The 26,861-nt window shown below is 38.3% G+C and overlaps 1 protein-coding gene across 2 annotated transcripts in view; it reads right to left on the bottom strand.

Moving 5' to 3' along the window:
• Nucleotides 1-20,784: 20,784 nt before the first annotated feature.
• Nucleotides 20,785-26,861, bottom strand: part of LOC121969946 — a 68,975-nt gene continuing 62,898 nt past the window's right edge. For both annotated transcript variants that reach the window (XR_006108740.1, XM_042520280.1), the window contains exon 12: nt 20,785-21,030. Coding sequence is in view for 1 of the 2 variants with exons in the window: in XM_042520280.1 (XP_042376214.1) it covers nt 20,971-21,030 (60 nt within the window). In the remaining variant the exon portion in view is untranslated. The remainder of the gene's footprint in view (nt 21,031-26,861) is intronic.

The following is a 26,861-nucleotide window of genomic DNA, read 5'->3' as shown; positions in this document are numbered from 1 at the left end:
TGCGATAAGGCGCTTTGAGATAGGATTTGTACCGGAATGAGCTCTATCTCAAAGTCAATCTCCCTCTGGTGCTAAGCACGGTAACTCTTCAGGGAAGACTGCTGGTAGTCACACACGAACCTCTGCTAGCTGTTGGTTCTTGTCCTGGCGGGCGTTGACTACGTGTGCTAGGAATCTCGTACATCCCGAATCCAGCTTCTGTGCTTTCATAGCTGAGAGAAACTTCTTGGCCTTTCTCTTTTGTTCTCCGATTAACCCACTTCCGGTTGGAAGATGACTTTCTGTTTACTGCACTCTATGGTAGCACCGTATCGAGAAAGTTCATTCCAAAGATCACGTCATAGTCGATCATCTCTGCACTATCGGATCACAAAAGAGCTCTCTGTCTGCTATAATGACCGAGACTGCTCTGAGCCGGTGCGTGGATGCCATGATCTCTCCTGAAGGTAGTGCCATCATAAACCGACCACTGAGTACCTCCGAGGGTATTTCTAATTTTTCGGAGAACATCCTGGCTCTATATGAATGGGTTGCCCCAGTATCAAATAGAACAGTAGCACTATACTGTAAAATGCTAATCTGACCTGTGACAACTGTCGAGGCATTGGCTACGTCCTCTCTGGTGAGTGAGTAGATCCTCGCATTCGCCATAGCTGGAGGGGCTTCTAATCTGCCCTGGCTGATAAGTGGACCTTCTAGAGCGACCTGCATCTGATATAACTGAGCTGGCTGGCCTGCATATTGAATCTGCTGTGGCTGAGGAAGACCGGTCTTGTTCGGGCACTGCTTGGCTATGTGCCCTTCTTGTCCACATTCAAAGCATCCTCGTGTGCCCTTGCGACAAACCCCTGGGTGGAATTTCTCACAAGTAGCACACTTTGGATAACTGGGTCGCTTGCTAGATGGTCCTCCTTTTGGGTCACTCCCTGATTTGCGCTTGCTGTTGGAGTTCCCTTTCCAGTTAGAGCTGTGGCCTTGCTGCTTTTGAGTGTGAGAATTTCCTTGGCCTTTGGACTCTGAGGAGACTTGCTTCTGCTGCTTTATGATGTTCTGGTCAAGGCACTGCTCACTAACTCCTCTGTGGTTTGTGGCCTATGTATGCCACCAGCCACGTTCACTGCTATCTCTGGCCTCAGCATCTTGAGCATCAACCGGATTCGTTCCTTCTCTGTGCTGACTAGCTCTGGGCATAGACGAGCCAACCTGTTGAATTTCTTCACGGCTTCCTCAACTGAAAGGTTGCCCTGACGAAACTCAGTGAACTCGTCGTAGTGGCGGTTTGTAACCCGTATGTGAAAGAACTCCTCGAAGAATTCCTTCTCGAAGTCAGCCCATGACATCTGGTTCACTGGGCGCTTCGTTCTGATTCTTTCCCACCACATGCGTGCGTCTCCTGTCAGGCAGAAGGAGGCACACTTCACCTTCTCGTGTTCTGGCCAGTCCAGAAGCTCCATCGTGCTCTCCAGTGTTTTGAACCAGGCTTGTGCATCCCATGGTTCACTAGTGCCTGAGAAGTTCTCTGGCTTCACTCGCTGCCACTGGATCAGATAGGCTTCCTTTCTTGGCTCAGCTGTTGGGACTGCTGGTGCTGGTACTGGTGTTGGCGCTGGCGCTATAGGCTGGGCTGGTGGAACCTCTAAGACTTCTGGAGTCGTCAGGTTTGGTTCCGGGGTGACTGTGGGGGTACTCTGCTGACTAGCCTTTAAGGTGGCTATTTCCTGTTGCTGCTGTAACTGAGCCACTAATGCTGTAAGGTTAGGAGGAGGCACTGAACTGCCTGCCTCTTGCTGGGGCTCAGTAGCTAGTGCCCTTCTAGTTGGGCGTCCTCGTGCCATTTCTAAAGACATAGAGGACAGACATGAATAACTATTACAATCATAATTGTATAACTATCGTTATCATGTTATATACTATCACATACTACCATGCAGCAGTTTATTTATAAACATAAACTATAGCAACGAACAGAAAGCATAAATAAAGTAGAGGTATTCTTACTTGGAAGCTGTAGGTTCAATGCTGATGTGTGTGTAGGAAGTATGGAACACTGCTCTGATACCACACTGTAACGACCCGCCTTCTACTAGCTGAGCTGTAAGGCCGATCGCTACAGTTATGCTGTGCTAACTGTGCGGAAAACTGATCTAATTTAAATTTTAGTCGCTAACTGATAACCATTCTTGGTTATACATGTACTGGTGCATGTAATCTAAGGAACACAAGGCATATCCCACATCCCCTATGGGCTAGGAGCTGATCTGCTAAGTCTCTTGGTCAAAACTGAACCTCCCAATCGATCCAGACTGAGCCGGGTCGATTGCTCTCTGTTGGATCGATCCATGGATCGATCCCGACTGCTACTGTGCTCGGGTGATAATCTGGATCGATCGGCTGATCGATCCAGGCTCACTGATCGATCCAGTGATCGATCCAGCACGCTACTGTGCCCGGGATGATATTCTGGATCGATCGGCTGATCGATCCAGACTGACCAATCGATCCAGTGATCGATCCCCGAACCTTCTGTTCGGGACAGAAATTGCTGGATCGATCGGCTGATCGATCCAGAAACCTACTGTTCGCAGAGCAATTTGCCCGATCGATCAGCTGATCGATTGGGACCCCCCAATCGATCCACCGATCGATTGGGGTTTCTGATTTTTTGCTGTTAAGCTCTGATTTCAGCCTGAAACTCTGATTTCAGCACTTGGGCGTGCCAAAATCTCACATATGAGTTATACACTACATGAGAAACATTCTAATAACATAAAACTAGTATTCTAAACTTAACATGACACATAGTTCACTGATTTATAGCATTACACAACTAAACGTGCATGAAAGTAAAACACTAAAGAGTTCTACGGTTTAAACTTGCTAAGTCCCCTAAGAATCTTTTATTTCAGTTCCTGCCACACACACCATCTCTGCATTGGCCTCCAGCTTCCTCTGCTAGTCCATTTTCCTTTTACCTGTATCTGCAGTATAAGGAAAATAGTATCTGTAAGCTAAAAAGCTTAGTAAGAAACCATCTACCTCACTAAAACATGCATACGATGCAAATATGATTTTAAATCATGTTATTTGAAAGGATATGCTAGGTATACTGAATAAACTAAACATGGCATGGCATATAAGCATACAATCATGGCATAACTAAAGCTGAACATGATATCAATCACATGGTATCAATGAAGAACTAAGCTGATACTAAAAACTGAGCTACTGCTAGGACTGTACTGAATTCACGAACTACTTTGTGAAAGGTTGAAAACCATATACATATAGTAAGTGAAAATACTAAACATGTTGTTTGGGCCCGGCAACTGTACTTGCTGTGCGCGCATCCCTAACTAGACCCGGGTTTGCAAATCCTGAATTTAGTAGGGTTAACTAGGTTATCTAAACCTAGGGATGACTGTGGGAGTCCAACCCAATGGATATCTGATCCAGTACAGTGCCTCTGAAAGTAAAATACTGAATATAGCTAACTGTTTTAACTTGCTGTTTCTAGGTTATCTGAACCTAGAGCTAGGTTGTCTGAACCTAGAGGCGACTGTGGGAGCCCACCCATTGGACCGTAGTCCCATATAAGCTAAAATAAACTGATTTAAATGCTTCTAATGCATTTAACTGAGCTATTAAAATGTCTAATTTGCATTTTAACTTAACTAGCTATTTTATCGAACATCTAGTGTGCCCCAACTCTCCCCTCTATTAGGGAGACCACTTCTAGGCACCCGACAACGTCTAGGAACCCCCACTGAAGAGGGAATACATGTCCGGCCCATCTAGAAGTACACACTAAATCCCTAAATCTGCGAGGAGGGTCAAATTCACCCTATGCGTCGATAAAAACAGCATATAGCTAAACTAGTGCGTATAAAACCAAACGGAGCTACTTATACTGCAGGTGAGGGGTTTCTTACCTTGTGTGCTAGATTTCTTACAAATCTAATCGCTAGAAATTCCGGTGGAGACGACTTCTCGTCGATTCGCTCGCGTCCACGTGCTCTACTCGCGGAGGGGAACGTCCTTGTGCTGAAATCGTCGCCGGAAAGTGACCTTGGGACCCTAGGGATGGAACCCTAGTTCTCCTTGTGGTTGGCGCCGAGAGAGGGAGGAGAGGGAGAGGTGTTCGGCGTGAGGGTTTGGAGAGGGAGAAGTTGCCGAACCAAATAAAAGAAAATAACCCAAACCAACTTAAGTTTTTAATTTATATTAAGTGGGTAACTAGGCCCAATTCCAATATAAATATAAATGTTTCCCTTCTCTTTCAGCACGGCCCTGCTGGGTTCACCGGTTACTAAGGCTAACTAAAGGTTTAGAGGACCCGAGAGGTCCCGGGTTCAATTCCCGCTTAAGCCTTTTTATTCTTCTAATTATTTTTGCTACTTCCGCTACTCGGAAAATTCCAGAAAAATATCTGATAATTCCAGAAAAATCATAGAATATTCCTAAAATAGTTTTTGAGAATTTTCGGGCGTTACAGTCTCCGAAGACATCAAAATAGATAGAGGACATGAAGGCAGTTCCTTATGCTTCGGCTATCGGAAGTCTAATTTATGTAATGCTGTGTACGAGACTGGATATCTATTTTTCCCAGGGCATAGTTAGCAGATATCAAAGTAACCCAGGACCGGGACACTAGACTGCCATAAAGCATATATTAAAATACCTTAGAAGGACTAGAGAGTATATGCTAGTTTACAAGGCAGATAATTTGATCCTTGTGGGTTACACGGATTTTGACTTCCAATCAGATAGGGACAATAGTAAATTGACCTCGGGATTTTGTGTTTACTTTAGGAGATGAAGCCATAACAATGGAGAAGTATTAAGCATAGGTTCTTTTCTGGACTCCGCCATAGAAGCTGAGTATGTGGCAGTCTCTGAGGCGACCATAGAAGTTATATGACTTAGAAACTTCATAATAGACTTAGACATGATTTCTGGTTTGCCAAAAATTTATTACAATTTATTGTAATAATAGTGGTGCAGTAACAAACTCGAAGAAACCATAAGTCCATAAGGCAAGTAAACACAATAGAGCGTAAGTACCACCCAATATGAGACATCGTATAATGAGGAGAAGTTGTTGCCGCCTAGATTGCATCAGGTGATAACCTGGGAGATCCTTTAACTAAGGCCCTTAAGGCAAGAGCTTTTAATGGGCATGTTGAAGAGATGAGAATCAGATGTATGGCAGCATATATGGTAGCATAGTCTTTTAGTATAAGTGGGAGATTGTTGGAACATATACTGAAAGCCTAGCTTTTGTATAAACATTTACTTAGAAATAAGAATCACATTGGTCAATATCTACATTTATATGCTAAATGTAGTTGTTCAATTAATTTATATTGTAGATAACATGGTGTGTGGTGTCACACACAGAAGATTATGTTATCGATTCTTTATGAATTATAAACAGTAGCACACGACTAAGATGGAAAGGAATAAACCGTTGGAATAGTCGTAGTGTAATTAGGTATTAGTTTATTTGACTAATAAATTACACTAGTACACTCTAAGTGTATTAAGTAGGACCATTAGTTAGTTAGAGCCCTAGAGTCAATCATTTGATGATTGTATTATGGACTTATTGTATCATATTCTTATATATAAATAAAGGCATTTGTTTTGGTTATTATACTTACTTGTATTGGTGCCAAATAAACTAAGTATAATAGCGTCCTTGAGTAGAAGGTTCTCACCTATATCAATCGGTTAGTTGAACCGATAGTGAGATGATATAGGGAACACTACTCTTAATCATTCCTAGTCGAGTGTTAACATTCAGGGACAATGTTAATGCAATAAGACTAACATGTAGGTCAACTCGATGACTTGATCTCATAAGTCATGGATATAGAGATATCAAGTTGACACATGGGTATGCATTGGAGAATGTATACTGAATGACCCGCTATGAGAAAGTATCATGGATCGTTATATGAGTGTCATATACTTTCTCATGTGGCTATTAGTATGACTACTAGTCCTTGGACCTGAAGTCACCATGGATCCCTACATAAGGAGTTATGTACTTTGGTTTCGTCAAACGTCACCCGTAACTGGGTGGACTATAAAGGCGATTACTGGGTATGTAACGAATTATGCAGAGGGATGTGAGTGATATAGATGGGATCTATCCCTCCTATATGACGGGAGAGACATCGATATTCTTGATAGAGTGAGACCACGAAGTGCATGGCCATGCCCAAATGAGTCAATATGAGATATTGAGCTAATTTGATTTAGTGAGTTTACTTGGAGATCAAGATTTAGATTGGTCAGAGGATGACACGGTCTATGTCTCACATTGATCAATCTAGATGTCTAGGATAGAAGGACACTTGTCATATATTGTGAGGAGTCACAATTAGTAGTCACAAGGTGATGTTGGATCTCAACATTCTTGTAACTTAGGTAGTAATGATGTATTGCTAGATACCGCTCATTACTTATGCTCCTAAATGGTTTAGGGGCATTGCCAACGTTACAAGAACCTATAGGGTCACACACTAAGGACAATTAGATGGAGATTAGGTTCATATGATGAACCAAGAGGATTAGATTCATGTGATGAATCAAATTGGATTAAGAGTAATCCTAATTGGGCTAATTGAGTTGGACTCAAGTTGATTCATGTGTTCAATGAGTCTAATTTAGATTATGACTACATGAATCAATTTAATTAAATGAATTAGATTTATTATATTAAATTGACTTGAATTAAATGGTTGGATTAGATCAACCATGAGAGAGATTAAGTCAAGTTTGACTTGACTTGAGAGGAAGATGAAGAGTCAAGTTTGACTTGACTTTTGCCACCTCATTTGTGAGTTGGCATTAAGTGGCCAATGATGATGTGCCACATCATCATGTTTAGCACATGTGTGTGCCACCTAATGGGGGTTACAAATTCCCTTTCAATTTAATGTGGCCCTCCACATTTAATGAAAAAAAGGAGTTACACTCCATGAAGGTGGTCGGCCACTTTTGATTGTGAATGGAATTCATTTTCATTCATTCTCATTCAACTCCCATCTTCTTCCTCTCTAGCTTTCTTCTTGCTCTCCCTCCCTTCCCTTACTGATCTCTAAGGTTGCTAGCACATCCTTAGAGGTTTTTCTCCATCTCTTGCTTGTGAGGATACACATACAGATGTGTCTACTTTGACACTTTCGAGATCCGGCGAACCGAGGACGAGCGGGATTGCGAAGGGCTTCGCATCAAGGGTATATTCCTTCTCCTTTGTAGATCTACTGTAGATCGAGGTTTAGAAACTCATAGTCGTAAGTTTTTCAAAAGTTTTATCTTCGCACGGATCCGGTGGCGGGGGTTTCGGGGTTTCCGCGACGCGAAAAGCGGTTTTCGTGGCCCGAAAAATCCAACAGTGGTATCAGAGCCATGTGTGAAGACTTGTACGAGTTTAATTTGATTTTTTATGAAAAATATAGGTTCTGTAACTTTCTGTAAATTTTGGTTTTTTATAGTTTTTATGGGTATTTTTCTCGTAGAAACGAAGCACAAGTGTTTCGACACTTATAGGCATCGACTACCGAGAAGTTTTTCCCAAAACGTCAAGGTTTCGCCCCAAAACTTTTTGGGACAGCGGGCTAAGGTGCTGTAGGATCGCTTAGGGACACTTGCGATGGTTTGATCGCTGGTAGGGGCGCTGCCCCTCGCCCCGCAAGGGGATTCGTTCCGCGATTGCGCCCGAAAAACGCTAAACGGGACCGCCGGGAATTTTTACTCGTAAAAATTTTAAAAATTGGTATTAAAATTGAAAAAAATTATAGAAAACACATAATTTAGAATTATGTATAATTTGTGATAGTCATGGCCCAAAAAGACCCAATTGGATTGGTATATTTTGTGTTGTAATTCATAATACGGCCTGCGTGCCGTCATGTGATTGTGTGTACTGTATTTTTGATACGCGACCTGCGCGTCGTGCCTTTCTCTATTTATTCTTGTTGTAAATTAGTTTAGACTCGAATGTAACTCGAGTTTCAAAATTGTAATGTACAAAATTGGAGTCGTGGAAGGTCCACTCGAGACGGAGTTACGAGGAGGGCGCGAGCAACACAAGGTGGTCAAAGGGAGGAGCTTGAGAAGTTGTGGACCCTAGGTTGACCATCCGATCTTCTCATTGGCTTGAGAAGATCGTAGTAGGTCCATGACTAATGACAAATAGTATAATTAATTGCTTGTGTGTGTGTATTTGATGCATGCTAGTAAAGTAGTTAATTAGCGCCTTAACGATTCGATTCGATCAATCGCGTATATGATACATCTCGATGATTAGATTAGATCTAAGTCCTGCACATGATGCACCTCCTCTACGATTAGATTAGATCTAAATCGAGTATATGATACACATCGTCGATTAGATTAGATCTAAATCGCGTCAACTCAAATGCCTACCGTGTCGTGATACCTATCACTACCTCGATCACATGTGTTGTTGAATCTGCCAAAGCAGAGCAACACATATTATCTTGGTAGGGTACGGAGGGACAATCTTGGTCCTGCTTATCAACGCATGGGCGAGTACAAACTCAATTAGATTGAGTATTCCTAGTTAACTCGGTTGAATCAAGTACAACTATAGGCATTCTTCCAACGGTTGGAAAGATAGGACATAAATCACATTTATATTAATTCTTGGGCGTATTAGCCAAAGCTAACTCAAGTTTTAATATAACTGCGGATAATGATCCTATAAATAAGAGTTGCATAGAGATGTAATTGGTAAATCGTTACCTACCGATCATACTAAGTCTTGGGCGTATTAGCCAAAGCTAACTCAAGGGTTAGTATGATGTGGATCTTGTCCCATATGAATTATAGAATTCAGTGGGAGCATCATTTAGTTAAAGGCCTAATTAAATGATTTAAAAGAATATGATATTTATTTTTCTGTATTTTTATGTTGTAGATAACCATGACGTCGAATACGAAATCTTTCTCCCTGCGTTCTGTCCTTGAGAAGGACAAGCTCAACGGAGCAAATTTCCTGGACTAGTACAGGAACTTGAGAATAGTTCTCATCCAAGAACGTAAACTGTACGTTCTGGAGCAGCCCATTCCGGAGGCTCCTCCTGCCACTGCCATGCGAGCTGACCGAGATGCTTACAAGAAGCATCAAGATAACGCATTAGATGTGTCCTGTCTTATGCTCACGACCATGAACTCTGAGCTTCAGAAGCAACACGAGTTAATGGGCGCTTATGATATGGTTGAACATCTTTGTCAACTGTATAGAGGACAAGCAGGGCACTGGAAGAGGAACTGCATAGGATACCTGAAGATCTTAAGAAGAAGAGAAATAAGATTTCTACTTCAGGTATAAATGTTATAGAAGTCAACCTCTCTATTTCTTCATCGTGGGTATTAGATACCGGATGTGCTTCTCACATTTGTACTAATGTACAAGCGCTGAGAAATAGCAGAGTATTGACAAAGGGCGAGATAGACCTACGAGTAGGCAATGGAGCACGGGTTGCTACTGTTGCTGTAGGAACTTACTATCTATCTCTACCCTCTGGCCTTGTACTAGAATTAGATGATTGTTGTTATGTGCCTGCATTAACCAAGAACATAATTTTAGTTTCTTGTTTGGACAAGAAAGGTTTCTCTTTTATAATAAAGGACAAATGTTGTTCTGTTTATTTAAAAGATATGTTCTATTGTAGTGCACCTCTGATGAACGGACTCTATATTCTAGACCTTGAAAACCCTATCTATAACATAAATACCAAGAGGTTCAAGTTAAATGACATGAACCAAACCTATCTCTGGCACTGTCGCTTAGGTCATATAAATGACAAGCACTTATCCCAGCTCCATAAGGATGGTTTGCTGGACTCATTTGATTTTGAATCTTATTAGACATGTGAGTCATGCCTACTAGGCAAGATGACCAAGACTCCCTTTAGTGGGCACAGCGAAAGAGCGACTGATTTGTTAGGTCTTATACATAGTGATGTATGTGGCCCTTTTAATGTTGCTGCTAGAGGCGGTTATAGGTACTTCATCACATTTACTGATGACTTCAGTAGATATGGTTATGTGTACTTGATGACACATAAGTCTGAATCCTTTGAAAAATTCAAAAAATTCAAGAATGAAGTACAGAACCAGCTTGGCAAGAGTATTAAGATACTTCGATCAGATCGAGGTGGAGAATACCTTAGCCATGAATTTCGTGACTATCTAGCTGAGTGTGGGATTCTATCCCAACTCACTCCTCCTGGAACACCACAGTGAAATGGTGTATCCGAAAGGAGGAATCGTACCCTATTAGATATGGTACGATCTATGATGAGTCACACGGATCTTCCGACATACCTTTGGGGCTATGCTCTAGACACGACAGCTTTTATACTCAACCGAGTTCCATCCAAGGCCGTGATAAAGACACCATATAGGATATGGACTGGGAGAGATGTCCAGGTGTCTTTCATGAGGATTTGGGGTTGTGAGGCTTACGTTAGACGTCAAGTCTCAGACAAATTAGGACCCAAATCCAACAAGTGTTATTTCATTGGATATCCCAAGGAAACTAAGGGATATTACTTCTACATTCCCAGTCAGCACAAGGTAGTTGTGGCAAAGACTGGGTTTTTCTAGAAAGGGACTTTGTTTCTAGAAAGACTAGTGGGAGTACGTTCGATCTTGAAGAAGTTCAAGATGCGGACCATAGCACTGAAGCCTCGATGGAAATTGAACTGGAACCACAAAGTGTTGTGGATGATGTTGTTCCACAAGGAGTTGAGGAACAACAACCAGTTCAAGTAGACATACCTCTTCGCAGGTCTGATAGGGTACATCGTCAGCCTGAGAGATACTCATTTCTCTTGTCTGACCTTCATGACATTGTGTTCATAGAGGATGAGCCTACCACCTATCAGGAAGCTGTGATGAGACCAGATTCCGAGAAATGGCTTAAGGCCATGAGATCCGAGATGGAATCCATGTACACCAACCAAGTATGGACTTTGGTTGATTCATCTGAAGGGGTAAAATCCATTGGGTGTAAGTGGTTCTTTAAGAGAAAGACTAACATGGATGGACTTATCTATAAGGGTTGCTTGGTAGCTAAAGGTTTCAAGAAGATTCATGGTATTGACTATGATGAAACCTTTTCTCTAGTAGCGATGTTTAAGTCCATTCGGATCATGCTTGCTATTGCAGCTTACCATGACTATGAGATATGGCAGATGGATGTCAAAATCACGTTTCTGAATGGAAACCTGCTCGAGGATGTGTACATGATACAACCTGAGGGTTTTGTAGATCCACAGCATACTAGCAGAGTATGCAAGCTGCATAGGTCCATTTATGGACTAAAGCAAGCTTATCGGAGCTGGAATCTTCGATTCGATGATGCAATCAAACAGTTTAGTTTCATCAAGAATGAAGATGAACCTTGTGTCTACAAGAAGGTTGTAGGGGACATAGTTGTCTTCCTCATATTGTATGTGGATGACATACTACTCATTGGGAAAGACATCCCTTTACTACAGTCTGTCAAGACTTGGCTAGGGATATGTTTCTCAATGAAGGACTTAGGTGAAGCATCCCGCATTCTAGGGATACATATCTATAGAGATAGATCTAAGAGATTACTTGGCCTAAGTCATAGTACATATATTGACAAGGTACTCCTTCGGTTTGCCATGCAGAACTCCAAGAAGGGATTTATGCCGATGTCACATGGCGTGAGTCTTTCGAAGACTCAAGGTCCCTCTTCTAGATAGGAGAGAGACCGCATGGATCAGATCCCTTATGCCTCAGCCATAGGATCTATCATGTACGTCATGCTATGTACTCGACCTGATGTCTCGTATGATTTGAGCATGACGAGTAGATACCAGTCAGATCCAGGTGAAAGTCACTGGATAGCAGTCAAGAATATTCTTAAGTACTTAAGAAGGACTAAAGAATATTTCTTGATATAAGGAGGCAATGATGAGCTAGCTGTAAAGGGTTACAGTGATGCCAGCTTCCAGACCGACTAAGATGATTATCGATCGTAGTCAGGGTTCGTATTTTACGTAAATGGTGGTGCTGTGAGCTGGAAGAGTTCAAAGCAGGACGCAGTCGCTGATTCTACGACAGAGGCCGAGTACATTGCTGCATCAAAGGCAGCAAAGGAGACAGTTTGAATCCGTAAGTTCATCACTGAACTTGGGGTGGTTCCCAGTATCGCTGACCCTATTGAGCTCTATTGTGACAACAATGGAGCTATAGCACAGGCGAAGGAACCTCGCTCACACCAGCAGACCAAACACATACTACGGCGCTTCCATCTCATTCGAGAGATTATCGAGAGAGGAGATGTGAAGATTTGTAGAGTACCTACAGAGGATAACATCGTAGATCCCTTGACCAAGGCTTTGGCACAGAGGAAGCATGATGGTCACACTAGGTCATTGGGGCTTAGAGCCTACACTGATTGGCACTAGTACTAGTGAGAGATTGTTAGTTAGAGCCCTAGAGCCAATCATTTGATGATTGTATTATGGACTTATTGTATCATATTCTTATATATAAATAAAGACATTTGTTTTGGTTATTATACTTACTTGTATTGGTGCCAAATAAACTAAGTATAATAGCGTCCTTGAGTAGAAGGTTCTCACCTATATCAATCGGTTAGTTGAACCGATAGTAAGATGATATAGGGAACACTACTCTTAATCATTCCTAGTCGAGTGTTAACATTCAGGGACAATGTTAATGTAATAAGACTAGCATGTAGGTCAACTCGATGACTTGATCTCACAAGTCATGGATATAGAGATATCAAGTTGACACATGGATATGCATTGGAGAATGTATACTGAATGATCCGTCATGAGAAAGTATCATGGATCGTTATATGAGTGTCATATACTTTCTCATGTGGCTATTAGTATGACTACTAGTCCTTGGACCTGAAGTCACCATGGATCCCTACATAAGGAGTTATGTACTTTGGTTTCGTCAAACGTCACCCGTAACTAGGTGGACTATAAAGGCGATTACTGGGTATGTAACGAATTATGCAGAGGGATGTGAGTGATATAGATGGGATCTATCCCTCCTATATGACGGGAGAGACATCGATATTCTTGATAGAGTGAGACCACGAAGTGCATGACCATGCCCAAATGAGTCAATATGAGATATTGAGCTCATTTGATTTAGTGAGTCTACTTGGAGATCAAGATTTAGATTGGTCAGAGGATGACACGGTCTATGCCTCACATTGATCAATCTAGATGTGTAGGATAGTAGGACACTGGTCATATATTGTGAGGAGTCACAATTAGTAGTCACAAGGTGATGTTGGATCTCAACATTCTTGTAACTTGGGTAGTAATGATGTGTTGCTAGATACCGCTCATTACTTATACTCCTAAATGATTTAGGGGCATTGCCAACGTTATAAGAACCTATAGGGTCACACACTAAGGACAATTAGATGGAGATTAGGTTCATATGATGAACCAAGAGGATTAGATTCATGTGATGAATCAAATTGGATTAAGAGTAATCCTAATTGGGCTAATTGAGTTGGACTCAAGTTGACTCATGTGTTCAATGAGTCTAATTTAGATTATGACTCATTAAATCAATTTAATTAAATGAATTATATTCATTATATTAAATTGGCTTGAATTAAATGGTTGGATTAGATCAACCATGAGAGAGATTACGTCAAGTTTGACTTGACTTGAGAGGAAGATGAAGAGTCAAGTTTGACTTGACTTTTGCCACCTCATTTGTGAGTTGACATTAAGTGGTCAATGATGATGTGTCACATCATCATGTTTAGCACATGTGTGTGCCACCTAATGGGGGTTACAAATTCCCTTTCAATTTAATGTGGCCCTCCACATTTAATGAAAAAAAGGAGTTACACTCCGTGAAGGTGGCCGACCACTTTTGATTATGAATGGAATTCATTTTCATTCATTCTCATTCAACTCCCATCTTCTTCCTCTCTAGCTTTCTTCTTGCTCTCCCTCTCCTCCCTTACTGATCTCTAAGGTTGCTAGCACATCCTTAGAGGTTTTTCTCCATCTCTTGCTTGTGTGGATACACATAGAGAAGTGTCTACTTTGACACTTTCGAGATCTGGCGAACTGAGGACGAGCGGGATTGCGAAGGGCTTCACATTAAGGGTATATTCCTTCTCCTTTGTAGATCTACTATAGATCGAGGTTTAGAAACTCGTACTCATAAGTTTTTCGAAAGTTTTATCTTCGCACGGATCCCATGGCGGGGGTTTCGGGGTTTCTGTGACGCAAAAAGTGGTTTTCGTGGCCCGAAAAAATCAACACCATTTAAGGTAAGTTCTTTTTATACTGACTTAATAAAAGAACAAGACCTTAGTTATTTTGGAAGTGTCTGCTCTTAATCCTAATATAATAACAAGCTCATATGTTTAGTATTTATTTCTTTGACTTATCAAAGGGTGAGATTTAGCTCGATAAATCAATAGGTCCGATAAGTTAGGTAATGATATTACTTATAGTGTGTGTTGTTGATTATAGAAGGAAACTGTGTCCTACTAATCTAGGTTGATAATGTCCCCAAGAGGAGCTCATGAGGATTGTCATGTTAAACTCTGCAGGTGGACTTAGTCCGACATGACGATAAGATTGAGTGGTACTACTTTTGGACTAAGAAATTAATTAAAGTGAGTTGTCAATAACTCATTTAATTAGTGGACATTCGACATCTGAAACACAGGGAGATTAACACACTCATAATAAGAAGGAGCCCAAAACGTAATTTGGGATTGGTGCGGTAGTTCAATAATAATTCTTTAGTGGTATGAATTATTATTGATAAAATTAAGTTGGGTGTTTGGGGTGAACACGGGAAGCTTAATTTCATCGGGAGACCAAAATTAATTTCTCCTCTCGGTCCCTATCGTAGCCTCTTATTTATAAAGTATTATACCAACCTATACCCACCTTTATACCCATCCTAATGGGGCAGGCCAAGCTAGCTTGGAACCCAAGCTAGGGGTCGGCCAAGATCAATAGGATGAGCCAAGTATGTGGCCGACCAATGCTTGGAGCCCAAGCATGGTGTGGCCGGCTCTAAGAAAATTATAAGGATTTTTATTTTTAAAATTTTATTATGTGGATTCGATGGTTTTAAAAGAGAGTTTAAAATTTAAATCTTTCCTTTTATAGCTTTCTACAAAAGATTGAGAAAAGATATGATATATTTCCTTATTTGTAGATCGAAAGGAAGATTTTAATTTTGATAAAACTTTCCTTTTTTGTAACCATGTTCATGATTTAAAAAGAGAGTTTAAAATTAAATATTTCCTTTTATAAGTTTCTACAAAAGATTAAGAAAAGATTTGATATCTTTCCTTATTTGTAGATTGTAAGGAGATTTTAATTTTAAAGATAACTTTCCTTTTTGGAAATCATCCACATGTTTTAATAGAGAAATTTTAATTTATATATTTTCTTTTATAACCAACCATGAAGAGATAAATTATTAGAGAAATTTTTATTTTAAAATTTCCGGAAACAAATTAGGAAGTTTTAATTTTTGTTAAAACTTTCCTTGTTTGGGATTATGAGATGGCCGACCATATTATTTTAAGAAAAGGAAATAAGTTTTAATTAATAAAATTTTCCTTTTCATGGCAAAGAAAATAAGGAAGATTTTATTTAATTTTTCCTTATTTGCCAAGACCAAGGATTATAAAAGAGGGGGTAGGGATGGCTTCATGGCTAAGAACTCTATTCTATTCCCCTCCTCTTTTCCTTAGTGGTGTGGCCGACCCTTCTAGTTCTCCCTTCTCCTTTTTCTTTCTTCTCCTTGGCTGAAACTCTTCATCCTTTGGAGCTTGGAAGGTGGCCAGATATTGCTTGGAGAAGAAAGAGAGAAAGGAGGCTTTGTTTCTTGCATCCCTTGGAGCTTGGTGGTGGTGGTCGAACCTCTACATCCTTGGAGGAGTTTTTGGTGGCCGAAACTTGGTGAGGAAGAAGAAGGGCTTGGGTGGTTCTCATCTCGGTAGATCGTTACCCACACAACGTCCGAGATAAGAAGAGGAATACGGTAGAAGTCAAGAGGTCGTTGCATACAAAGAAAGGTATAACTAGTAATTATTTTCCGGATCATACTAGTTTTTCTTTGTATGAATTTCAAACACAAGAGGCATATGATTCTAGATTTTCGGATTAGATATTCGAAGTTGTGTTTTTTTTTATTTTTTCGATCTTGTGATTCGATTGTTCTTTTTGGTTAAACCTAATGTTATTTTAGGAAATTAAATATTGAATTTCGTTAAGAGGCTTTGTCGAGGCAGTGGTGGATGCCCCCATACCCAAGAAGGCCATGTGCCTCGCCATGTTTGACCTGGGAGCCAATTTTTGAAATAAATATTTAATTAAATTTGTAACATAGATAGAATTGGATCAATAATGTTAAGTTTCGCTTGCAATCCATGTCTAAATCATTAAGAATAGATAAGTTAAATTTGGAATCAATAATGTTAAGTTCCATTTACGATTCCTAATTTAATTTCTAAAGAACACAATAGGTTGTTTAGGAAAGGTTCAACACTTGTACAAAATTTTTGTCCAGTGGAACTGGTACAATCTTCCTAGGACCAACCAACAGTGAGTAGCAAGAACCCCATTGCTACATAGCTAGTTAGCTACTATGTACCTGTCCACTCAGCCACTCGAGAGTAGTGGTTGCTAGAGTATTGTATAGTTGTCATTGTCCTGACCTCTCGACCATACAAGGGTCGTGGTATAGAGAGATGAGAGGGAGTGACCATCCGTACATAAACTTTTGTTATTATATTTGGTTATGCTATTGTTTGCTTACTTATGCTGTTATTTTATTGTATCCATGTGATATGCGTACCTATGATGAGTCAGTTACCTGTTGCATGTGTTATACACTGGCTTATTTTTTGATAGTATGTATATACTTCACATGTTACCCTTGTAATTTTGAGTAGTACTATTGCAGTTCCTCACTATCCCTGACTTACTATTACTAGCTTAGCATATGGATTCAGGTATGGACATTCATTATGATATTTCTATAGTTCATGATACTTTTCCCTATGAGACTGTATATCTTTGGTTCTCTAGATTTATATTATATTTATGTATTATTTGTCTATTACTTGCTGAGTCCTAGCACTCACCATCCCTTGAACTGGTTTTTCTTTCTCTAGGGAATAGGTAGATGGTACAAGGACACTTGGAGGATCTAGACTGTCAGTGCCACGTCACATTCGAGGATGGATTTTTCTAGTTTTGTTTCCTACTTTATTTGTGTTTTGAATTTGTGAACTTGGTATTATACTAACTCGATGCGAACTTGGAGTTTAGCTTTTTGGTTTCTTGTAGTTGGTTTGATGTTGTTGTGTCAAGATGAGCCGACTTGCAGTTAGTTGTTTTGTGGTTTTGCATTCGATATTTTGTGACTTCCACTGTGTTTTGTTACAACTGTATAGGTTGCTTATTGTACATGATTATATTTTTCTGTTCCAACCATATGAGTTGTGCATACAATTGTGTGGTTGTGTATGTTCCAGCCATGTGAGTTGCTGTTAATAGCTTGTGAGTAACATTGTGACATTGTATACATGTTTCATTTGTCACTGCTATAGAGGATGTGCTGCCTGATTTTTGTTAGACAATCTTATCCTTGAGGCATGATAATTTATTAGTATCAGAACCACAAGTTTACGATTCTCGTGTTTTTGGATTTTCTTGATTTATTTTTTCGATATGACTTTTGAGTTTTGGGACTGGGCAGCGACAGAACATCTCCAAACTATAGGAGATATATCAAACCTTACTAGAGATACCTAGAAGGGTCAGCCACTGTTTAGGTCTATCAAACCTTACTAGAGATTAGGGATTACAACCTCAAGGGATTTCACCTACGATACCATTAGTAGTACTAGTTTCTGTTATTACCATTTGGGCGAGAGTTAGACTCACATACCCTTGTTGGTTCGGGCAGTAAAGAACTAATTTACTCTGTTAGTTCGGTTAGTAGAGGACCGATCTATCCTATTTTATGGAGCTTCTGACCTTTGAGTTTCTCGTGCCTGGTTAGATAACCTGGAAGACATAGTTGAATACATAACTTATACAGACGTAGAATAGACAAAATTTGATGTACACTAATATTGGCTTGACCAGTCCACAAAGGATCGATGTATCCTATTCTATTGGGACTTTGACCATGGATTGTATGTACCTGATTGGATAACTCAGAAGGTACATTTGGCTAGACACCCCCACTAATGTGGAAAATTGTTGAGCTAGCTGCTTAACACTTATGAGATCCAGCCGTTACTTGATGGAAAACGTCGAATATGAATTTCGGGGAACAAAGCATCTTTTGTTGATGATTTCAACATGCTCTAGAGAGATGGTATTTTTCTACCTCTTTCTATATAACTTGTCATCAGGAGTTCTTGAAATAAGGTGATGTTTGATTGACTCGCCTAATATTGTTCCATGGGAGATCCTGACTCACGCACCGATAGGATATGGTTAGATGTCCTTGATGATACCTAGAGTTATACGACCCGCAATTATGCGGAGAACGTGGAGTTAGTTGATTAACATCTATGAAATCCAAATGTTACAAAGTGGAAATGGCAGAAGATGATCTTTAAGGAGCAGAAAATCGATTGATAGTTATTTCTACCAGCTATTTAGTGATAGTGCTTCTCTACTCTTGTGTGCATGACTCGCCACTAGAGGTTATTGAATTTCAGTGGAGCAATCGTAGTATAATGGGTTATAAGATAATGGTTAATCGACTCAACTAATATTGTCTTCATTAAGTAGCTCAAGATCTTGACTATATGATCATTTATCCCAAGGTCTTGAAGTCTATATTTCAGATCAGAGAGTGTTTGACCTTTTGCCGACACTTGTCGGAGGATATGTATGGGCATGATTATGAAAATTGTGGAGATATTCTCATAATGGACAGACTCTTAGTCAAGAGATTGAGGGACACTTTAGACTTTGAATTGATATTCCCTTATGATGAGTATTTGAGTATCTCAAACACTTCCATTAGTCCTCTTTATATAACCTTCAAACTCCTTCAACTTTACTTATTGCTCTGCTAGTCTGTCATAGATCACTCAACTAGATCCATCATCGACTAATTTTCCAATCACTTCAACCTTTAGTCCGCCAATGGCTATCTCAATCAGCCAAAATCCATCATAAATCCATTGTAGCCCCCATGCCATCAAACTGTTGCAGTGCAACTTTGTCAGATCAATGGCTTCTGACTTTCATCAGTTGGCTTAAATTTACCATTAAACAATTGACTACATATTAGTTGATTGTCCAATTAATTCTGTCATGAACAAAAATACTCAACTACATAATCAGCTCATCCCACTAGATTAAATTCACTTTCAATCAGCTGAAGTCTTCGCTACGATCATCCTAATAATCAAGTTTTATCTAAGTTGAGATATATCCTCTCTCTCAAAGATACATGTCCCTCAACTCTCGTAGCTTATACAAGAATTTGCTTGCGTAATTTGACTTTGCCAACCAAGGTAATCTCCGGCCCTTGGTTCTCAATTGCCTTAGCTTACATGTACTAAGTCACTCGCTCATGTCCTCATCTTTCACTTTTCCCCTACATAGTTCATCTTCTTCTTGCTACTGTCAATGTTGTGCCGTCATTCTCCTCATTTTGCGACCCTCAAATTTCTTATATAATTTTCTCTGAACTTTAGCAAACGTCAAGTCATCGAGCCAACTAATTTGACCACGCCAAGTCATGCTACACAAGTTTCTCCAACACTATCTCAATGCCTTTTATTCTAGTCACTCAGATATCTCATGCAACCTTCTCTGAGTTCCCTCTGACCTCTAAGCCATTGAATGTGTTGCCGAGGCAACACCAAGTCATCATCAACACTTGATGTCATTGAGTCGGAACTCCTCGAACTCCATATTTGTCTTGCCAAATTCCTACACAACTTAAAAACATATCAAATATACATACAAGATCTAATTTAAATCCTTTACACAAATATTAAAACCTAAAATTGAACTTAACCATTTAGGAGTAGGTCACACCAACATAAAACAAATAGATCATGGAATAAACCAATATCAATTAATAAAAGAAAGTATTTATAAACAACTACAAGCACTAACCTAACACAATCCCTATAAATCCAAAATAAATACAACCTATCGCTCTTCATACTGAAGAACACCGATAAATTTGCAGCGATGGAGGTGCTAAAGAGATCATCAGCTACCTGTTGAAATCCCAACATCCCCGTCAAAGTGATCGTTCCACCCTTGAATGAAGGAGTCCGACAGCGTTACGAGCTTAAGGAAAAGTTTCGAAAGACAATAATGAGAGAAGGAAAAACATATCCAAATCCAATTAAATATGATTGGATTACCAAAGCACCCTGATCTCAAACTATAAATTTATTCACCAAAAAGTCGTCAATTTTGGAAAAATTGTTAAAGTCTTGAATTTCTTTAAAACATTTATCATTTTGAACATTAGACAATCATTATTGTTTTTGTGTTAAAAAAAAAAACCTTTGTAGAGTTTTCCTGATCAAAATGAAAAAAAAAAAAGCATAGAAATAAATAGATGCATTTCCTTCTTTATCTGTTTGATTTTATAAGAATAACTATTTTGTTTTTCTTTTATTCTGTTTGTTCCAACAAAAACACCATGGGCAATGTCACCAACACAAATTTTCAGTACATAAAAACTAATGAAGACGATTTCCTTTGTCTTTTATGAAATATTACGTTAACTATAAATCACAAATAAATTAAGTAATGATGGTTAGATAATAAGAGGAACTCTGATACAAACAACATATGATGTGTGCTGCTTCGCTTTCGATGATTTATCTTAAACATAATCCAGGCGGAATCAAAGCTATGATGCTCATACAATTCCTTCTTTGAAGGGGCCAGATTCATGGAGCAACTCCATTACGTGCTTAACCTGCCAACAAAGCAAGTATCTCATCATGACAATTGCAATATATATTTGTGCAAAAGAATTTGTCTGTTTACGTCGTTGTTATACATGAATTTCGATAGAATTCCCTAGAGGATGTTGCGTATGCAGCCATGAACGTCCCAGCACTGGCTTGATTCAGTTAGAATCATAAATTGCTCACACATTTTGTGTTGCTTTTGCACCTCTTCTCCTTCCTATCCAAGTAAACTTAACTGGAATTTCCACAGAATTATCTAACAAGTCTCATGGCCTCGATGGTCAAGGGAAATGATGGATTTCAAGAATACCATCACATTGAGAGGAGAATTCTTGGATAGTCCAAAACGTCGGTGTGTTATGCAGTTAACTCATTATGCAGGAGAGAAAAATTAAACTACGATTAAAAGACATGATCCAGTATCAGCTCGCAAATGATAAAATATTAGCTGAAAGAAGTAAACAATCCATGTTTACAGTGTACAAGGAATTATTCATGGATCTTATTCCACTAAAAAGATGTTGAGAATACAATTAAAATCTCATGTTAATCTAATTGGATCTTATTGGATTACTGAATTAATCTAATATTTATTTAGATTTTTCAAATAAACCCAAACTAAGGTCATGTTATTAGATAATATCTTAGTATGATAAGACTTGACCACATTATTAGATAAAGTCTTATTAGATAAGATGTAGCTACATTTTATTTGAGTCTTATTAGATAAGACTTGGCCATGAAGCCTTATTAGATAAGACTTGGGGGTGGCGAACATGTCTTATCTGATAAGATAACCTTAAAAGTTAAGAGTTTTATCTAAACTTATTTATATGCATGGTAACTAGCACTACGATATAGATATATCATGATTCTCCAATTGTGCTCATGAGACAAACGATAGCTATGCTCGTGTGGATACTAATAAAGGCATGAAGGTACTGATCATGCTGAGATCGACTAGACTCTCCAGATATACAAAAAGAGGTTTACGCATCAAGAGGTAACATTATTTCCAAACATAACATTATTTCTAAACCAACGATGTAACCTGCATTTGCCGCTACATTTAATTTTATGTTTTATTTTGCTACGAAACCCAACAATATAAAAGCCACTAATAAATTCAATTACATTGTTTACTGTTTATTTTTATATCTGATATAAACGAACATGTTTATTGTGGTCGGAGATGAATGATTTATGGGAGTTTGATTTTATGGGAGGTTTTGATGGGTGTTTTGATTAATCTGGTATGAAATAGTAGTGATTGTAGCTTCATATTAATTCAATAATATGAATGCTATAATATGGTTTCATTTGACTAATTAAATTGGATAAGTTGTTAGTTATAATTAAGCATAACATTCTACAAATTGATATTAATCGTGCGTTAATATGATATGATTATAATAATGGATCAATATGTTATGAACAATTTATGAAATTCGATTGTTAATATCAAAAGGAAATATGACAGCAACTCATTTAATGAGTTAAGGAAAATCGTTTACCTTTCGAGGGCTTCGCCCTCGATCCCCCGAAAGGTGGCCACTAATCGGCTAGTAGGTTTGTCGCCAGGGGTGCTTCCCCTTGGACCCTGTATAGTTTTGCGACATAAATCAATATTTGGAATCATAATAAAAATGATGTTATAAAATTAATACGTGTGATGTATGGCATGGTGCAAGGTTATGATCCTTTAACCGATATGATTGGATTGTGTGAGTGATTGTTTTAAAATTAATACGGTCTGCATGTCGTGCCTTTTATCCTCACATCTCCTATTGTAAAAATTCTCTTCTCATCTAACTCCCCTATAATGTAACTCAAGGTTTCTTTTAAATGTAATGTATAAATTAGAATAATGCTAGTATATTACTAGACTATAAGGTTGTAATTGAGGAGTCCAACAACACATCAATCGTAGAAGCATAGGGAAGATGCAATTCCATTTGGTCGACAATCGAGGAAGCACTTGGAGAAGATGCAATTCACTTAGGTTGACCTTTCGATTTTCTCATTGACTCAAGAAGTTCGTATTAGATAGGTCATAACCATGTCACGTTCATTTTCTACTTATGCGATGTATGTTGATAAATGTCATGTTTATGCGATATATGTGATGCATATTAAATTGTTAAATTACTAAAAATAAGTAAATTTTTGATACTTACCGAAGTTTGATACTCGTTACTGCCATGATCAATAATAGACAGGTTTGCCAAAGTAAAGCGCATCTATTTATCTTAGTAGAATGTGATAGGATAATTGTGATACCCATCTTATTAAACATTAGGCGTGACTTAACTAAGTTATCTCAGTAAGATTGAGAACTTAGAGGCATAAAGTTAGGAAATGCACCATTAAATGGGCAAAGAAAAAATTGTTTTGTTCACCTAATTATCCAAAGAGTTGTATTTAATGCAATTAGTAAATGTTACCTACCTAAAGAACTAAATCTTGGGCGATTAGCCGAAGCTAACTCAAGATAAGGTAAAATATGAATTTTGGTCCACTAAAATGTAAACACTATTGAGTTTGGGGCTAATAGTGTAGGTAAACTATATTTACCCACATCCATGAGTTGCTCTTACTCAATTTTATAATTTAGTGGGAGTATCATTTAAGTAAAGACTCAATTAAGTGAATTTTAAATATAATACTTATTTTCTACACTTATTATTGTTGTAGATTACCATGTCTGCAAATATGTCAAATACCCTATCACTGCAATCTATCCTTGCGAAGGACAAGACCAATGGAGCTAATTTCCTAGACTAGTATCGGAATTTGAGGATTGTCCTCAAAAAAAAGAAAGGAAACTATATGTCCTAGAGCAATTCATTCCTAAACCACCTGCTTCTACTGCCTCTCGTGCTGATAAGGATGCTTATAAAAAATATATAGATGATGCATTAGATGTATCATGCCTTATGTTTGTCATCATGAACTCTAAGCTTTAGAAATAACACAAGAACATCGATGCTTTTAATATGGTTGGACATTTAAAAAGACTATATCAAGAGTAGACAAGGCATGAAAGGTTTGAAGTATCAAAGGCCTTATTTTCATGCAAGATGACAAAAGGAAGCCCTGTAGAAACTCATGTTCTTAAGCTGATTGGATACGTTGAGAACCTTGACAGGCTAGGCTTCCCATTGGGCTAAGAGTTGTCCACTTAGTTCTGCAATTGTTGCATAAAAGCTATAGTCAATTTGCCATGAATTACAACATTAATGAAATTGGTAAATCCTTACCTGAGATGTTAAGCATGTTGAGAACTACTGAACTGAATCTTAAGAAAACCAAGCCCAATACCATATTTATGGTGCAAAAGTGTAAACGAAAATGCAAGCCCAGAGGTAAGGGTAAGACTCAAACCAAAGGTAAGGTAAAGTCTTCTGCATTAAAACCCAAAGGGGGGGCGGCGACGGCTAAAGAACTTGCTTCCACTGTGGTCAAACTGGATACAGGAATAGGAATTGCAAGGTATAGCTATAGGAATTGAAAAAAGAAGGAAAGTGAGATTTTTGCCTCAGGTATTTATGTTATAACTACTTTATCATGAGTATTAGATACCGGGTGTGCTTCTCACATTTGTATTAATGTGCATAATCTAAGAAAGAGTAGATCACAAATGGTGAAGTGGACCTATGAGTTGGCAATTGTGCAAGACTTACTGTTATAGTTGTAGGATCCTTTTTTTATCTTTGTCGGTTTGTTTTAGAACTTGAGAATTGTTATTATGTGTCTGTTTTAACTAAAAACATTATAAATATTTCTTGTTTGGACAAGAAAAGTTTTTTATTTACAATAAAGAATAAATATTATTTTATTTATTTAAATGATATGTTCTATTCTAGTGTACATTTAATGAATGGACTCTATGTTTACTATAATATAAATACAAAACGATTAAAATCCAATGATTTGTACCTTGGGTTATATAAATGAGAAACATATATCTAAACTCCATAAAGATGAATTTTGAACTCATTTGATTTTGAATCATATGAGGTATGTGAATCTTGTAAAAAGGGCAACCCGGTGCACGAAGCTCCCGCCATGCGGGGTCCCGGGGAAGGATCCATTGTACGCAACCTTACCTTACTTTTTGCAAGAGGCTGTTTCTAGAGGTATGTGAATCTTGTCTATTAGGTAAAACGAATAAAAGTCTTTTTAGTGGACAAAACGAACGAGTTAATAAATTATTAGGACTTATACATAGTGATGTATGTAGCTCTTTCAATACAACAGCTAGAGGAGGCTACTAGTTTTCATTACTTTTATTTATGATTTTAGTAAATATGGTTATGTGTATTTAATGAAATACAAACCAAAATCCTTTGAAAAGTTCAAAAAAATTCAAGAATAAAGTACAAAACCAATATACTTCAATTAGATCGAGTGGTGAATACCAAAGCCAAGAATTTCGTGATCATATAGTTAAGTTTGGGATCATCTCTCAACTCACTCCACCTGGAATATCACAATGAAAAGGTATATCATAAAGAAGGAATCATACTTTGTTAGACATGGTATGATCAATTATGAGTTATACAGATCTTTCTTCTTCTTTCTAGGGGCATGCTCCAAAGACTGCTACTTTCACAATTAATCATGTTCCATCTAAAATAGTTACAAACACACCATATGAGATATAGATTAGGAAGAGTCTCAAAATATGTAACACCATATGAGATATAGATTAGGAAGAGTCTCAAAATATCTTTTATGAAGATTATGGTTGCGAGACTTATGTTAGACATCAAGTCTCAGGAAAACTAGGATCATTCCAAAGAAACAAAGGGATATTTCTTTTACAATTTTACACAAAGTAAAGTGTTTGTTGCCAAAAATGATGTTTATCTATAAAGAGAATTTATTTTAGAGGAACTAGTGGGAGAAAAATAGATCTTGAAGAAATTTGAGATACATAAATTAACACTAATACTTTGATGGAACCTGAACATGCCACAAGATGTTGTGGATCATGAACTTATTGTATCACAAGAAATTATGGAACAACAACATATTCAAGTAGAACAAGTTCTACGTAGATCTGATAGGACACCTCGTCAACCTGAAAAATATTCTCTTCTCTTGTCTGACTACGGTGATATAATGCTTTTCGATCTAAACGAGTCTGCATCCTATCAGGAAGTTATAATAATCCCCAATTTTGAGAAATGGTTAGAGGCCATGAGATCTACTAAATTGGAATCTATGTATACCAACCAAATATGGACTTTGGTTGACCTACCTGAAGAGATAAATCTCATTAGGTGCAAATGAGTTTTTAAGAAGAAAATTGATATGGATGGTAATGTTCGTACCTTTGAAGGGTGACTTATAGCTAAAGTGTTCAAGCAAATTCATGATATAGACTATGATGAAACCTTTTCACCTGTTACGATGCTTAAATCCATTCAGATCTTCCTTGCTATTGTAGCTTACCATGATTATGAGATCTAACAAATGGATGTCAAAACTACATTCCTTAAAGGGAAGGTGTACATGACACAACCTGCAGGTTCTATTGATCCAAAGAATGCTCAAAAGGTATGTAAGTTGCATAAGTCCATTTATTGATTAAAGCAAGTTTTTAGAAGCTGGAATCTTCAATTCGATAATGCGATCAAAGAGTTTGGTTTCATTAAGAACGAAGATGCACCTTGTGTCTATAAAAGAATTAGTGGAGCAGAGTCATCTTTCTCATTTTGTATATGGACGACATACTTCTCATTAGAAATGATGTCCCTGTCCTATGGTCTAAAACTTGGCTTGAGAATTATTTCTCAATGAAAAACTTAAGTGAAGATGTCTATATTTT

The sequence above is a fragment of the Zingiber officinale genome, chromosome 4A (assembly GCF_018446385.1).
Source record: "Zingiber officinale cultivar Zhangliang chromosome 4A, Zo_v1.1, whole genome shotgun sequence".
In the NCBI taxonomy this organism is placed as follows: Eukaryota; Viridiplantae; Streptophyta; class Magnoliopsida; order Zingiberales; family Zingiberaceae; genus Zingiber; species Zingiber officinale.
The sequence above is the reverse complement of the archived record's forward strand: the minus strand, read 5'-3'. Positions and strand labels throughout refer to the sequence as shown.